Below are 15516 nucleotides of genomic sequence, written 5' to 3' on the forward strand. Positions count from 1 at the left end.
ATGAGTAAATACTGAGTAAACAATCTACACGCTAATGCTATTAGCAGCAAGAGCTGGCAGCCTGTATGGCCCATAACTGTATGGTATAGCACTGTAGCTTTAAGTCTGCCCACTGGTTGGGTAGCTTCGTTCCCAGCCTTCACTCATCTGCGAAGAGAAAAGCCTGGTCACGACCTAATGCAGAGTGTCTATAGGGGCGGGACTTCCGTCGTACGTATTTCCCCCGGAAACGATCTTCTTCGACCAATCACAACACTCGTTTCCTTGGGCGGTACTTCCGCAAAATGCCACTACTTCCGTTCAGACACTCAAGCGGCTACGTCTTGCCCAGGTTGGGAGCATAGAAGCGTGACAACAGAGTACATCCCATAGCCTGTGGGACCGTAACCGTGACAACAGACCCACGCCCGTGGCCGCGCATTCGCAGTAACGGCGAAAACCGCGGCCGTAGAGTTGGACAGAGTTTCCAAAAAAGGCTAATAAACAGCTTGAATTTGGGAAAAGTGAAAAACAGGCTTCCTCACGGTCTGCATAACGCTAATGGTCAATGCCTGTGTGCAAGATCAATTGCTCAAGCCAGTGAGGAGAAAAATGCGGAACAGAGAGTGTGACTGACTTTCCTTAATTATGTAGGATATACAGCAGTATACACCCGTTACGAAATAGCCTGCACTATGCAGAACAAGACACTCACAGTCCCAGAGACATCAAAATATCCCACCACGATATGCATAGGCAAAAACAGAAGCAAACAGTATGCCAACAGTATAATATACTCTACACCCTCTCAACACTGGTCTCTGTATAGACGTCACAGCCCTGTCCAGCCCTGTCGGCTGTCCCTTTTCACACAGACATCAATTTGACTTTGTGACCGCTGCCAGCTTCACGGGCAGAACGACATGGACCCCCATTCCGAGTCCATATCTTTGATACATAACAGCAAGGCGGAATGATGGGGCAACATTCCCCCCTTGAACATACTGTGTAAAAGGGGCTAATGAGGGCTGCGGGACACCGGGAGATGTTAGGGATGCCTCTATGAGCCCCAGGCATTAACTGCAGATGAGAGAGTTACCCATATAGCCCCAGGCCTGATTGGTGATGACAGAGAGACAGATATAGCCCTGCCTGTGTAACCCAACTCCTCTTGAGAGGGGGGGATTTCAGACTGCTGTTCTCCACAGCCCCTCAGATTAAGCTTAATTTATGCTCCGTTGCATGATGGTATCGCGCGCCAAAAATAGCAGACCTACAAGCTCTCAACGTGTCACGTCTGCGACGCGTCGTCAGCTTGTAGGTCAGCCATTTTCAACGCTCAATAACGTTGTGCGACGAAGTATGAATTGGGCAATTAGGCGTGAAGGAGAGAGTCTTGTGAAGACTGAAACACAGCAAAGAGCTCTGAGGGGACATGAAGAGACTCAACACTCTGTCACCCTCTCTGTACACAGTCTCTTACATGTCCTTGTCTGCAGAATTCAGCTCCATTTTTCTTTACTCATTCTTTCTGTTTTAGTTTCCTTTGCTTTGAATGTCCAACTCCCCTACTGACCATTGCAATCTGGTCTTAATTAAACATTGACTTTAGTTTTCAGCATTAAGTGGTTGATGACGTATACGAATAATTCTTAACGAATAACTTCTTCCTTTTTTCTTTGTCTTAAATAGTATTTTGTATTACTACTTACCTACATTATTATTGTATTGCATGGTTTGAGGGGAACGTCTTGTTTTTTGGTTTCTCCTGTGAGGTTATATTGCTGAATTGTCTGTCCACTGATTTTAAAATGTGCAAATAAAAGAAAATACAGTACAGAGTACAGTTGTGGAGTTGAACATTCAGGGGAGAACTGAAGAACGATAAAGTGAAACAAGATTTTTGGAACAAGTGAAAAGGGTCAGGAGAGACACTATGAAAAGAGCCTATAAAGGAGGGGGATTTAGATGAATGAACAGAGAAGAAAATGTGTGTGTGTGTGTGTGTGTGTGTGTGTGTGAGAGAGAGAGAGAGACGAGAACAAGCGAATGTCCCCGAAATCCTTTTCTTCCCTTCTCCTCTCGGAGCAGGATGTGCTTTGATGTTTTATCTATAAAGCAACAAAGGCACAGGGACCAGAGAGAGCTGGTCTAGCAGCCAAATCCACCGTACAGCCCACAGGCAGCATAGAGGAGATAGGAGGATGGGAAGAAGGGAGAGAGACAGAGAGACGAGAGAGACAGACATAGGCAGAGTAACGGAGAGATGGAGACAGACAGAGACAGAGACAGAGAGACAGAGAGAGGCGCAGAGAGAGAGAGTGAGAGAGGGGGAGGGCGTACGGGACAAGTGATATACCCTGCAGAGAGGGAAGCCAGAAACACAGGAAAGAGAGGGAGAGGGAGAGAACAACAGAGAAACTGAGAGAGAGAGACAAAGTGAAGGTGTCCAGTATTGTGGCATTGCGGTGGTGACGGTGGCTAATGCAGCATGGCTGTGACGTCAGCCTTGCAGCAGAGCTGGGCTGAAGGCTGGCAGGCTAATCTGTCCTCTGTGGCCAGAAATGAATTGCAATCTTATAATTACAAACGTGTGGTCCATGCAGCTCCTCACTCTCCTCTGCATGGCCGCTGGCCGTCAATCAGTGCACCCACTTTTTACTTTGCACGCGCAGCTCTGCACTAGACATTGCCTTTTGCTTGACAGCTGACAACTTAACCACACGTCCCTATTCAGGGGGGAACATTCTGCAAAAATAGCAGATCTACAAGCTCACAATGCACCACTACGCGCCGCGATGTGACGCGTTGTGGCGCGCTGTGACGTGTTGTGAGCTTGTACAGTAGATTGGCTACTCTCAGTAAGATATAAATCAAGCAACAAACAGTGTTCTGCTGTGCTCATTTTAATGAGGATGTCCATTTATTTCCTTTTGATTTGCAGCGACTCATTCATTCAAGTGAACAGAGCGCGAGCGTGTGCTGCCGGCCGCCTGACCTTGCCTTTGAACTGCGACGCTGTGCAAACAGAGCGTGTAAGCCAAGTATTGTGCTGTAAGCAGAGTATTCTTTCATTATTAAAGAATGTCCATTTTGCTTTAAGCTCCCAGTCTCTCAGGTTACGGTGGAAAGTGCTTGTCTGTGGCGGAGCAGGTGCAGGCCGGAGGCTAACAGGAGGCGCCACAAACAGGTGGCTCTGAATTATGTCACCACATGGGAACACATCACCATCATCATCACACCCTGGCATGCGATCTTGTCATTAGACGATCGTACACACGACACGCGCGCACAGACACACACACACACACACACACACACACACACACACACACACACACACACACACACACACACACACACACACACACACACACACACACACACACACACACACACACACAGAGAAATAAAACCTTATGGATCTATTTGGATCAGTTCCTACGTTATCAGGGCTATTTCAGCTTTTGTTTTAATTTAAAAAATAAAATACAATTTACATTTTCGAAAACTTTTTCACCAACAGCATAGGCATGTCCAAAATAGGGATGCAGGTTGAAAGTGGTTAAAAGCACTTAAAACCCTATATACTTCATTGACCAGCACCAGTCTAAACGAGTCCCCCTCCTTTTCTCTCTACACCCAATATTGTTGCCGAAAAATAGCTGATTGCGACTTGTAGATCTGCTATTTTCTGCAAATATTCACCCCAGAATAGGGACGAGGGGGTCCATGTGGTTACCTCTGAGGATTTGTACTGTGCTTGCATATACATGCATGTACACACACATACATGTACACACACATGCACACATGCACGAGTGCACAGACATAACCACAAGCATGCAGATGTACATACACAGTACATACACATTCAATAGACGCCTTTGAAAAAGATGAACAGATCCAAATATAGATGGCAAGTCATTTACAAATAATCACTATGCAAACCATGTGAGAACACGATGGGGAGCAGCGTGAAGGGAGGTAAATATCATTAACCAGCCCCCCAAAGAGAGCAAAGGGCAGTGTCGAACAAGTTTCAGATGACCCCGCTGCCCACCCACTGTACTCCATTTAGAGGCATGGCATTCGCTGCTTTGTTCCCTGCATGTCCTGGTATTTTTAGGCTCAACTTTTATGTCAAACTTGTGTTTGATTTTATTTGTCTTTGGCTTAGAGGTTACACCAGAGGCCATAAACACAAGGTTTCCGCAGGTACAGAATACCCTGCCATCACACTGCAATTGGAAAACTATAAAGCTGACTTTTTAATAGCCTTGGTTGTTGCACGACAATGGGCGCCCAGGGAATGAGTCGTTTTACTTCCCCGCCGGACCTCACTGTACCTCAGGGATAAGGTCAACTGAACTGAGCCTCTTGGGTGATCATGAGCTTGTATATATGCTATTTTTGAATAGCCAAAGTATAAAATAATGGTTATAGCTAAAATCTAAAATGACACAGAAGCGTTCCGGGATTGAATGGGTTAAAGGAGTAGTTCACCCAAAAAATGACTTATTTTCTATCAATTACACACCCCATGAAGCCTTGAATTCATGGAGAATTTTTGTTTATGTCGCATTCCTAAGCCAATGATTTGATGACCGGCGGTCTCTCCGGTAAGAGACTCAAAGAGTCTCCTAATGCTAATGTATCCTACCGGATACATTAGCATCTTTCCGCCGGTAATCAAATTATTGGCTTAGGAGTGCCACAAAAAAAAAATCTCCATAAATTCATGCTTCATGGGGTGTGTAATTGATAGAAAATATGTTTTTTTTGGGGTGAACTACTCCTTTAAGGAGATGAGCTTATAGATAGGGTGATTGTACACCACTTATTTCCACAAGGATGTATACAACAGCGATTCTAAAAGTTTTTAATTTCAAGGACCCACAGTTTGGTATGCATTAGGCCATGGACCAGTCCACCATGGCCTAAAGTGTACAAATTGAACCAAAATTGTTTCCATTTGTACACTTAGAGTTACAGACAGTTACCGACCCATAAGTGTCCATTTGGTTCTTAACTATCAATCAATAATATACAATCTGGGGACCCCCTAGAACCCCCTCAAGGACGCCTGAGGGTCCCCAGACTCCACTTTTAGAACCAGTGGCGTACAAAACCATCCCACTCCAAATTATTACTTCTCCATACCAATCGAACAAATAGGTATTTCTATGATCACACACAAACACATAAACAGACAACTCATACAGTAGGCTGTCTGTTGAATTATAACTAAATGTTCTGTACCTGTGCTCCTAATACATGCAGTAAAGAGTCTTACTGTTCCAACATTTAATGCAACAATGTTTTGATACAGTGTGTATCTTCCTCAGGTCAACAAAGCTCCACACAAGATGTAATTGTTGTCACATTAAATGGCGGAACAGTGAGTCTAATGTACAGGCTCTTCTTTCTATGTATGGACATTATTTCAACCAAGCACCTAGCAGGAGGTTGTGCGTTTAACTAATATTTCTATATGGATTTGAACACACACGTATATCAGGTCATTTATTAGGTCAGTCGCTATTAGGTTGACTAATGACTATGGCAAGGTTTTGGTTTTGAGTGTTATGATTTATTCATTTATCGAGGGTGAAATATCACTAAACACCACAGCCCTTTTTAACAAGGTCACTTAAACCCGCGCTCTAAGGTTTCATCATTTCCGTCTTGAGTTACAGTTCCTCGCTCTTATTTTGGAACTGTGCCCTCTGTCGACACCAAAAATGTAGAAAATGTGCTTCATCCGCTCGAAGACGTCTTTGATGACATGTTGGGATTAGCTGTGCCACGTCGTCCTGCTTCACAGCCATCCTGTGTGAGGAAACCTAAACAACTTTCAAGGCCTATTAACGGTCTAGGCACCCTACCACTATGTTCCCCAACCCAGTCATGCCCCAGCTCAGCCCGGCCAAGCCTCGGGACACACAGGTGCAGCTTCTGGGAAATGACATCGAAATGGTGTCAGATATTGGCCAGTGACAGTGTGGTCTGTATGTCTGTCTCTTTTTCTCCTCTCCCCCCCTCCAAGGGCTAAAAGTGGAGGTGAGAAACTACAGACTGAGTTTCTCACCTGCCCCAGCCCCCAGCAGTGCAGTCAATCACAAATTAGAACCTGCATTTAGGTCATGTTTTGTGTCACTATACAACAGTGTAGTCTACAGCTTTTCGATTTTCCTTTTAATCGATAATGGAATACAGATCTATTCAGTAAACTATTTAACTATTTAGTACAATTCTGCGTTAATTAAAATTTTAAAGTGTAAAAGTTTGCCCGGTGAATTAACGCTCGACTTTATTGTGTACAAGGTACCAAATGATACATTTACACTTTCCTGTCTAATAATTTGAATTGAGGAATCCAAACTGTATGGCTACAAATAAATGTGTTAGCCATACAGCCATAAAAACAGTGGTTCTCAACCGGTGGTCCGGGGACCACCAGTGGTCCTTGAGAGCATACCAGGTGGTCCCCAGCTAAATGCTGGAAGCCAAATGGACCCTTATAGGTCTTTAACTCTTGAAAGTGTAAAATGAAACCAAATGGACCCTTACCGGTCGATTAGGTTTCATTTTACGATCTGTATTACTTGATTAAATAATTCTTATTTTGATCAACGTCTGCCTGTTATCTCTCCTATGGTACCAACATCAATACAGCATGGAATTGTGGACAAAATCGTATCCAACGATAACAAAATATTCTACGTTTTGGGTCTGAGAGTCTAAATCGCATCAAATGGTAGTCCGTGGCTCAAATGCCTAATAAACAATAGACATTGACATGAAAAGGGTTGAAAACCACTGAAATAGAATGTTTCCCTCATGCATTCCTACCTCTGAGTTAAATCGTATTTGACAAACATTGCAGGAGATGATCGGCCGCTTCGTCCTCATCATGGGAGGGCCAAAGGTGTGGTTCATCACTGCCTTCTGGACTGGGTCCATCTGAGGAGAGGAGACAGAGGTCACAGACAACATTACTGTGGGGGGTTGAGCTAATCGGGAAGAATATAGAAATAGAGGTGTATGGGGCTGTTGTTGTTTTTTCTGAAATGCAATCCCTTGAAATACAGTAGAGGAAAAGTATATAGTAACATGAACAAAACAGTGAGAGAGTGGCCTTGACCGCTAACCTAGCGGTGCGGGCACTTAGGCTCAAATGTAGCCTGACAGCGCATCGCGGGTCGAGTCCTGTTCCCGACGATCTTTGCTGCATGTCTCTCCCCATCTCTCTCCCTGTTTCCTGTCCATCTCCACTGTTCTCTATCATTAAAGGTAGAAAAGCCCCCCCAAAAAAATCTTTAAAAGAAAAAAGAACAGAGAGAGAGAGATCTACTAGCTCGTGTCGCCTTTTGAAAATGTTTGCCTATAATGACATGCCCAAAATAGTGATGCCTGGTTGAAGTGAAAGAACGGTTGAAAAAAAGAAAGAACTGATGTGAGTGTCAGAGATGGTGAGGGGTTATTTCAGGGGGAAAAGTTAAATAGAGGAGGGGAGAATTAAAGACTGAGTGCACTGATTGATGTGGACAGGAGGATGTGTGTAGCCTGTGTGCAGCAGCTGGCCGTGCTGTGGGTGCCTCGGTTCTTGGGTGCTGTTCAAACGCTTTAATCCGTGGTGGAATTTGACAGGACTTAATTACAGACGGCGCCATCTCCAAAAATTAGCACTCTGTTTTTTTGTACAAAACATCAAACCACAGTGTTGTCCAAAACAATTGAGTTACGTTCATATAATAAAGCGTAGTAAATTGTTTTATGATAGCGTTATAAAAGTTACATTTAACAACCAAAATTCTTCCGGAGTGCGCATTTAATTGCCGAGATAACGAGATCAGTGTGATATGTTGAAGGCACTTCAAATTTAATTAACAGCACTGTAACTTTGTCATTAGCATGTGTTGCACAGTAGCAGTGAGGTGATGGGCTAGAAAGTGATGGGTTGTGCCGTGCATTGCAACACATTCATATTTTGGAAACTTAATATTTCATGTGTAGCCTATATAAGAGATTTTTACAGCAAACTTTCATAAGACTAAAATGGTCCAAATAAGAAATATGTCCATTGGTTTGGGCTGGCGTCCATAATCCCTGGGTGTTGCCTTCATTTAAACTGCCAAAAGATCCCAGTGGTTTTAACTCAGCCTCTCATTAGATGCTTAGACTGTGAACTTCTGCTGCCAAATGAGACATTGTTTACAGTCTCGCCCTGGGAAAGGTATAATTGTTCTGGAAACTATAACTTAAATTGGAATGCTTTTTTTGGTTTTGTATTTATAAACAACTGTGGCCTGCAGGTCCATTCCCATCTACTATTTTCTTCTATTTTCTACTACCATCTACTACTATGTCCCACAGTTGTTAAAAGTTCGCTTGCATCATTATTAGCTCACTCTTTCATCTTTCCCCCCTTTATTCCTTTAAAGTAATTCTCAAACAATTTCCACTGACTACACTCTAATTAAAGATCTGTTTTAGAAGATCCCCGCCAGCCCCCTCCCACACATTGAATGACCAAATGACACAGAAAATGACATAATGTCATAGATAGAAAATGAAAATAGTTCTAATGTATTTTGTAGCTGTACGACAACTAAAGCAGCATCTACAGCAACTCAGTCTCCATCTCCCTGGTCTCACACTGTGTATCTCACTCAATAGAAGAAAGTCAACACTCGGTACACACTACAATGTGTGTGTACCAAAATCTGGATATTCTAATTAAAAGCCTCCCCCGATCTGTAATAATAATGGATTTGACACAATAATCACAGTAGGCTTAATCAAGCATTTTCACCTGTCTGTTTCACCTTCTCTTTGTCCTTCAAGTCTCTGCTCTAGCACCCTCTAGAGGTGAACAGCGTCTCACGCCTCACTCACAGGACTCCACAGTACAGAGTGTTCATTTAACTCCGACTGAGAGTGTATACAAGGGTCCATTTGGTTACATTTTTACACACTCCCTCAGGGTAAGATTAACATAGATAGACAGAGTATTTTATTGGCATCAATTTAGAAGCATACAGTGCACCTTAAAAGCGCCAACATGCATGATCAAGTCACACAAAAAACGAAGCTTGTTTCCATTGTGCTCCATGACACGTGAAACATTTAACAGCTAACCAACTGAGAAACCAACATAGCGGACATTCCGACAAAATAAACTAACATACAAACAGTTAACACACGTATAACAAAGCTCTATAACAAAACACTGGGGATTTTACAGTGTACTGAATACCAAGGCCCTCATTGGAAACAAGTCCGCAAGGACTTTTATGAACGGACCTGTTAGACAAAGTATTTTAAATGTAAATGTGTTGTTTTACATTCTTTTGCCTAATAAAATATTCAATCAATCAAAGTACAGTATAGTGTAGGAAGAGCTGTCATGTGGGACATTATTTTAGAGAACACATTGTGAAGTGTACTTCCTTGTTGACAGGTAATTCTGCTCTTGCTTTTTGGCTAATTATGAGGTCATGAGTTTATATTAAAGAGAATGTATGTATCACGCCTTTGTTGCCATATTTTTGGTATATTAACCACGTTCATTAGCATCCCTTTTCTGGGCATGTCACAATAGGCGAATATTCCACGAAAATAGCCTCACAACAGCTCACACCAACCCACAACCCGTCACATTGCGACACATTTGTGAGATAGTACAGTAGATCGGCTATTTTACGCATTAGAGATTCTACTGTATATTTACCACAGTGCTCTTATTAAGTTCATCACAGATGAAATACATTTTTTTTATTGCACCTCATAAATGCCCTCACTCATCACTCATCACTGTGTTCTTTATGACAATGTTGGCTGGCCTTCTTTGTCTATTTGTGGACTCACTCACTGGTATCTTTTCATCCATGAAGCAATTCTTGGCCTGTTACCCTCGGTGCAGAGCCTGATTTATAATTTGTCGTACAATGATATCACAAGCTGCAAATAGCCAATCTGAAAACTCACAATGCATGTCAGCTTGTATATCGGTTATTTTCAGTGCGGTTTCAGTGAAGTTTTCCTGGTTAAACAGAGGTTCAAAATAAATAAACAACACAGAGAGGCTAAAAGCCCCCCACTTGTAGCTCCTAGAGGCAGTGGTGCTCTTTACACCCAACTGGACCAAAGTGGGTTTGAACTTAAGATATCTAGTGTGTGAGTGGAAGGTCCGTTTGACTAACGGCAGTGCAAGAGGAAAGGCCATGGGGTCCCCAATACAACACGTTTCATGGTAATCCAATCAGCAACTTTCGCAATATTTTGTTTGGGACCAAATTAGTGGACGGACTGACTGACTGATCAACACGCCATCCATAAACCTAATTTATTCTCTGCCGTGGCCCGTGGCTCATAGCACAGAGCTATGTGAGCCATGGCTTGGCTCACACCGTATAAATTAGGCTTTCTATGTAGGGTCGTTCAAGTGCTAATGACTGAGAGAGGGAGTGATTAGTCTTTAGCACTCTGTAAGATTAGTGGCTTCACTCACTGTCGGAACTGTTAGTAGAATGAATCTCCAACCTGCGGAAGTGCCAGTGTGACCATTGACATGTAGTATGTAAATGTGATCACTATTCTGTGAGCGTGTGTGTGTGTGTGTGTGTGTGTGTGTGTGTGTGTGTGTGTGTGTGTGTGTGTGTGTGTGTGTGTGTGTGTGTGTGTGTGTGTGTGTGTGTGTGTGTGTGTGTGTGTGTGTGTGTGTGTGTGCGTGCGTGCGCGTGTGCGTGCGTGCAAATCATTATTTGTCACCACATTGACCTTCACATGAAACTCAATCTGGAAATGAACTGGCCTCAAAATGCTGACTGTAGGTAACACAGCCCGTGCCTCTTATAAAATTGATTAGCCGTAACTCATTGTATTGCAGTAAAACACCAGCCTGGGCATTTTGTGAATATGCAGAGGGGCTTCTTGAAAAGCAAACACTTGTCATCTTCTCATACTGGATAATGTATGAATCCACAAACACTTCATCATCCATCTTTGTTCAGAAGGGGACATATCTAAACCACAGCTGAATATCATTACTGTCTACTGTCAATCTGCCTATTATGTGAAACAACACCATGTAGTGTGTGTGTGTGTGTGTGTGTGTGTGTGTGTGTGTGTGTGTGTGTGTGTGTGTGTGTGTGTGTGTGTGTGTGTGTGTGTGTGTGTGTGTGTGTGTGTGTGCGCGCGCGTGCGTTCGTGCGTCCGTGCCTGTGTGTGTGTGTGTGATACGCAAGTAATGATTACTCACTGTGTTGAAGTTGTGGAAGAGGCCAATGCTGGCTGGATGAGGAGCCTCCATGGGGAACTGGAGGAAATGCTTCAGGTCCAGAGGGGGCCCCATCATTGCAGGGCTCCTCAGGAAGGCAGGGACCGGCCCTGGTCGGTTTACACTTCCTGGCGCATGTGAAACACGCAGGGATGAAAGCCACAAAGGGAGACAAGAGAAGAAAAGACACATTATTCTTACTGACATTGCGGTACATTAGAATACACGTATGTTTTATTAGAAACTATCTCATCAGCGTGAGCTAATTAGAAATTCCAATACTGTATATCTTCACTGGACAGAGTCAATGCTTGTTAATCAGCTCAGAGGGAGGCAGTTATAGCTAGTCACTCAGAACCCAGCCACAGTCTGTGTGTGTGTGTGTGCGTGCGTGCGCGCGCGCGCGTGAGAGAGAGGGTTACAACGCACAGACACTGTAGTTAATGAAACATTTTCTCAGAGTGACGGTCCCCCACGGGACTGAACAAGCAGAGATTGTCAAAACCACCGTCATCTTTCATCTTTCATCTCACTTGAATCATGTTTTGCACCTGACTTGTGACCCCGCCCCCCACGCTGGTAGTTGAGCATGTCGTTAAAGCACATGCTGTACGTGAGCAGTCTTCTTTGATGGACAGAGAGACTATATAAGCTCCTTAAGCGTTGCAGCTGGAGCGCTGGAGATATCAGCCTTGTCTTTCTGTTGCTCCTCTCACTCCCTACCCGTGCCAAGACGTCACTTTCTATCCCCATTTCACGTACCGAGCCCTTTTTACTGTCTGCTTTGGACCCCCCCCTCCCACACACACACGCACGCACGCACACACACACACACACACACACACACACACACACACACACACACACACACACACACACACACACACACACACACACACACACACACACACACAATATCGAAACACTTGAATAAACTCAAAACCCTTAACCATTTTTAATTAACCCATTAAGACCTGAGGTCGATTCTACAAATGCCTTATAAATCAGTAGTTCTCAAACGTTTGAGATGATATGTATTTGGCCCCGGACTCCCATCTGAAAATGTTCTGTGCCAGGGACAAAATTCAAAAGTATTCAAAAAAGTTTCAAAAAAGTTTCAAAAATAGCAGATGTACTTAAGCTCGCAGCTGTAAGCTTGTGGATCTGCTATTTTTGAGAACCACTGCACTAAATCCTTAGAGTTTTTAGAAAAACTGTATAAAGCTAAAATCTGAAATCTGAAAATCTGGTTTTAATGGGTTCATAATAAAAAAGATAATTTATTTACTGTTATAGGCAAATGTCTTTTATTATAGGCTTTTATTTTTTATGTTTTTGTCAAATACATTTACTAGTATAGGCAAATGTTAATTCCTTTGCAGGACAAAAAGTAGTGCTATGATAAAATCAATGTTAAAGGGACTGTGATGAATACAAATGTAGATCCTAATGTTCTGATAGCATTAAAAAGGTTATTTCTACTCAAAATTGTACTAAATAAAATGGTATGCATTTTTTATGCATATGGTGGTGTGTTCGTTACAGGACAGCTTTCCTAAAATTCGATTAAAAATCACAATATAATATCGCCTTGCTTCCACTGTCGCAACATATTGAATCGCAACCTCTATATTTGTGATTTGCATCATATCGCCAGATTCTTGCCAAAACACAGTCCTACTCCTCTCCCAAAACTCATCATCATACGTCTGCTGGCTGTTTGCCTTCCCTCCTCCTCCTCCTCCTCCTCTCCTCTGTCTGTTTGCTCATGCTCAAGTCTATCCATTCCTCCCGCACTTCATAGTTGTGTCTATTTTCTGTACTGTTAAAACCAGCAGGGTGCCGCGTTCCGTCCTCCCGCACTGAGAGAACGTTTAATTCCTTCCTCCCGTGAATGATCCGCTTTTGTCATTCTTTTATTACCGCCGTCTTTGTGTTTGCCACGCTACAAAATTGCTTCTCAGAAACGGTCTCACACACACACACACACACACACACACACACACACACACACACACACACACACACGGAGCGAGCTATTTCAGTAACAGGAAGCTCCTTTCAGTGACAGTGGGGGGTAGGGGGGTTGGAGGATCTCGAATGTGCTGTCAGCATTAGAAATAGATGGAAAGAGAAGAAGCGTTTTCCATCCATCTCTCCCGGCTTTCCTTTAAGATTTATAATTCTCTCGACAGAAAGCTCTCATCTGAGAAGTCTCACACACTGCTGTAAGTGGGCCTGGAGCGATGTGGAGAGAATGTCCAGGAAAGACAGACAGCTGGGGGCGTGGAGGGGGGCTCTGGCTGACAGACGGAACAGGAGCTCACGGTTTCGATGTCCCCCCCTGACGTGCCAGGCATCCTGCACCACACATGGTGGTCATTATCACCTCCATCAAATTGACCACAGCAACATTTGTACGGGCTGGACGACCTATCTGCATCCCACACGCTTTAGTTCACACTCTACATCTACAACGCACAGGAACGGGTCAACACAGGACAACGTAAACGTAAATCACATGGAAAGATGGGCATAGGTCAGCGTTTCCCCCACCTTTTCTGGATCAGGGCCCACTTGAAAATCTCAAAAGCCCACCCATCTGACCACTTAACACGGCAGACAATAGCCACATGCATTTTCAGAGTGTGTTTATTATGATCAATGGAACTAGTGTAGAATACATTAGTTCCTATTCATCGATATCACAATGAATTTTTTTCCCAATGTTTTAAAGATGATACCAAATACCATGACTCTTTATGAATCTTATATTATCAATAATATCGACTGAATCGATTGAATTGAACCCGTGGACCCACGTATTGGGAATCACTAGCATAGGTATAGGTATATTTCAAAGAAGACATACTGTATAATGTGGATGTTTTGTAACCCCAAAAACACTGCATATCAATGTTTCCACATGCAGACCATGTCAATCCTAGATCAGCAGGGCCCACTGTTGGGCCGTGAGGATATTGCAAGTGGGCCCCAATGAATTGGATTTGATTAATAATATAACATTAATGTAGAATGTATGTAAAAATTACGTCACAGTATTTTTTCATTAAAACGTTGAAAATGTTATCATTGTGATACAGATAAATAGGAACTTAAGTATACTATGTTGCAGAGATGGGTGAAAATACATCCCAAAGTATTTTGATACAAATTACAAATACTTGGTCAAAAAAAAGATCACAAAACAAAAATATTGGTCTGATAAATGTAATTGAGATACAAATATGTACTACTGATGCAATGATATTAAATGAGTTACTATAAAAGCAGAGTGTTTTTCACCAGGATACTAACCAGGATATTGACAGGGATACTGATACCAGGATACTGACACCAGGATATGGATTAGGACATTGACCACGATACTGACACCAGGAAACTGACACCCGGATACTGACACCATATGGGATACTGATTATATAGGATACTGACACCAAGATACTGACACCAAGATACTGACACCAAGATACTGACACCAAGATACTGACACCAGGATAGTGACACCAGGATACTGACACCAGGATACCGTCCAGGCTATTGACACCAGGATACTGATACCAGGATACTGACCCTAGGATACTAACCAGGCTACTGACACCAGGATACTGATACCAGGATACTGACCAGGATACTGACCAGGAAACTGACACATAGCATCACAAATAATCAAATATTAGGCTTGTCTGACCATTTATAGATTATGCAGTAATGTAGTTATCACTAAATTAAACTATCTTTCATGCAGGAGGAAATTTCCACGAGGCTTCATTCACTAGTTGAGGCAAGGTGATATGAAGTTTGTCTCAAGACCCACCCTACTCTGCCTCTCACTGCTTCCTGCCTTGAAACGTTGAGATGCAACATATCCATGATTTGCTCCTCTGGTGATTGGGTTGTTAGATATACAGTATATCTGGAATTCCTCCGATCCTCTACAGTACATTGTCTATAGATTTAATTTAGTGCAGTCTTAAACCATGATAACTCACAATAATGCAGAAGTGTTCTACTTGTTTATAAAACATTTCAAATGTGAAGTAAGTCTGCTGTTGGCAAGTCGTGAGGCTGCAGAGATATGAGACATTTTACACAACATTAAAAGTAATATAGCTGTGTCCCATTTCAGGTACTTCGAAGACTGCATTTGAAGGCCAATTATGTCACAACGGTGCGCCAGGACCCGTCCCATTTTGTAGGCTGCTTCAAATGCAGCCTATTTTCCCCCTTAT

General features: G+C 43.0%; 1 protein-coding gene across 1 annotated transcript in view; it reads right to left on the reverse strand.

The window, feature by feature from the left end:
- Window positions 1–15516, reverse strand: part of LOC311048860 (zinc finger protein 385A-like) — a 42797-nt gene that overhangs the window by 8509 nt on the left and 18772 nt on the right. The window contains exons 2-3 of the mRNA XM_084062181.1: window positions 11246–11391; window positions 6835–6945 (exon numbers count right to left, since the gene is read on the reverse strand). Coding sequence (XP_083918307.1) covers window positions 6835–6945; window positions 11246–11391 — 257 coding nt within the window. The remainder of the gene's footprint in view (window positions 1–6834; window positions 6946–11245; window positions 11392–15516) is intronic.

This window comes from Gymnoscopelus microlampas (assembly GCF_963454915.1).
Source record: "Gymnoscopelus microlampas genome assembly, chromosome: 7".
NCBI lineage: Eukaryota > Metazoa > Chordata > Actinopteri > Myctophiformes > Myctophidae > Gymnoscopelus > Gymnoscopelus microlampas.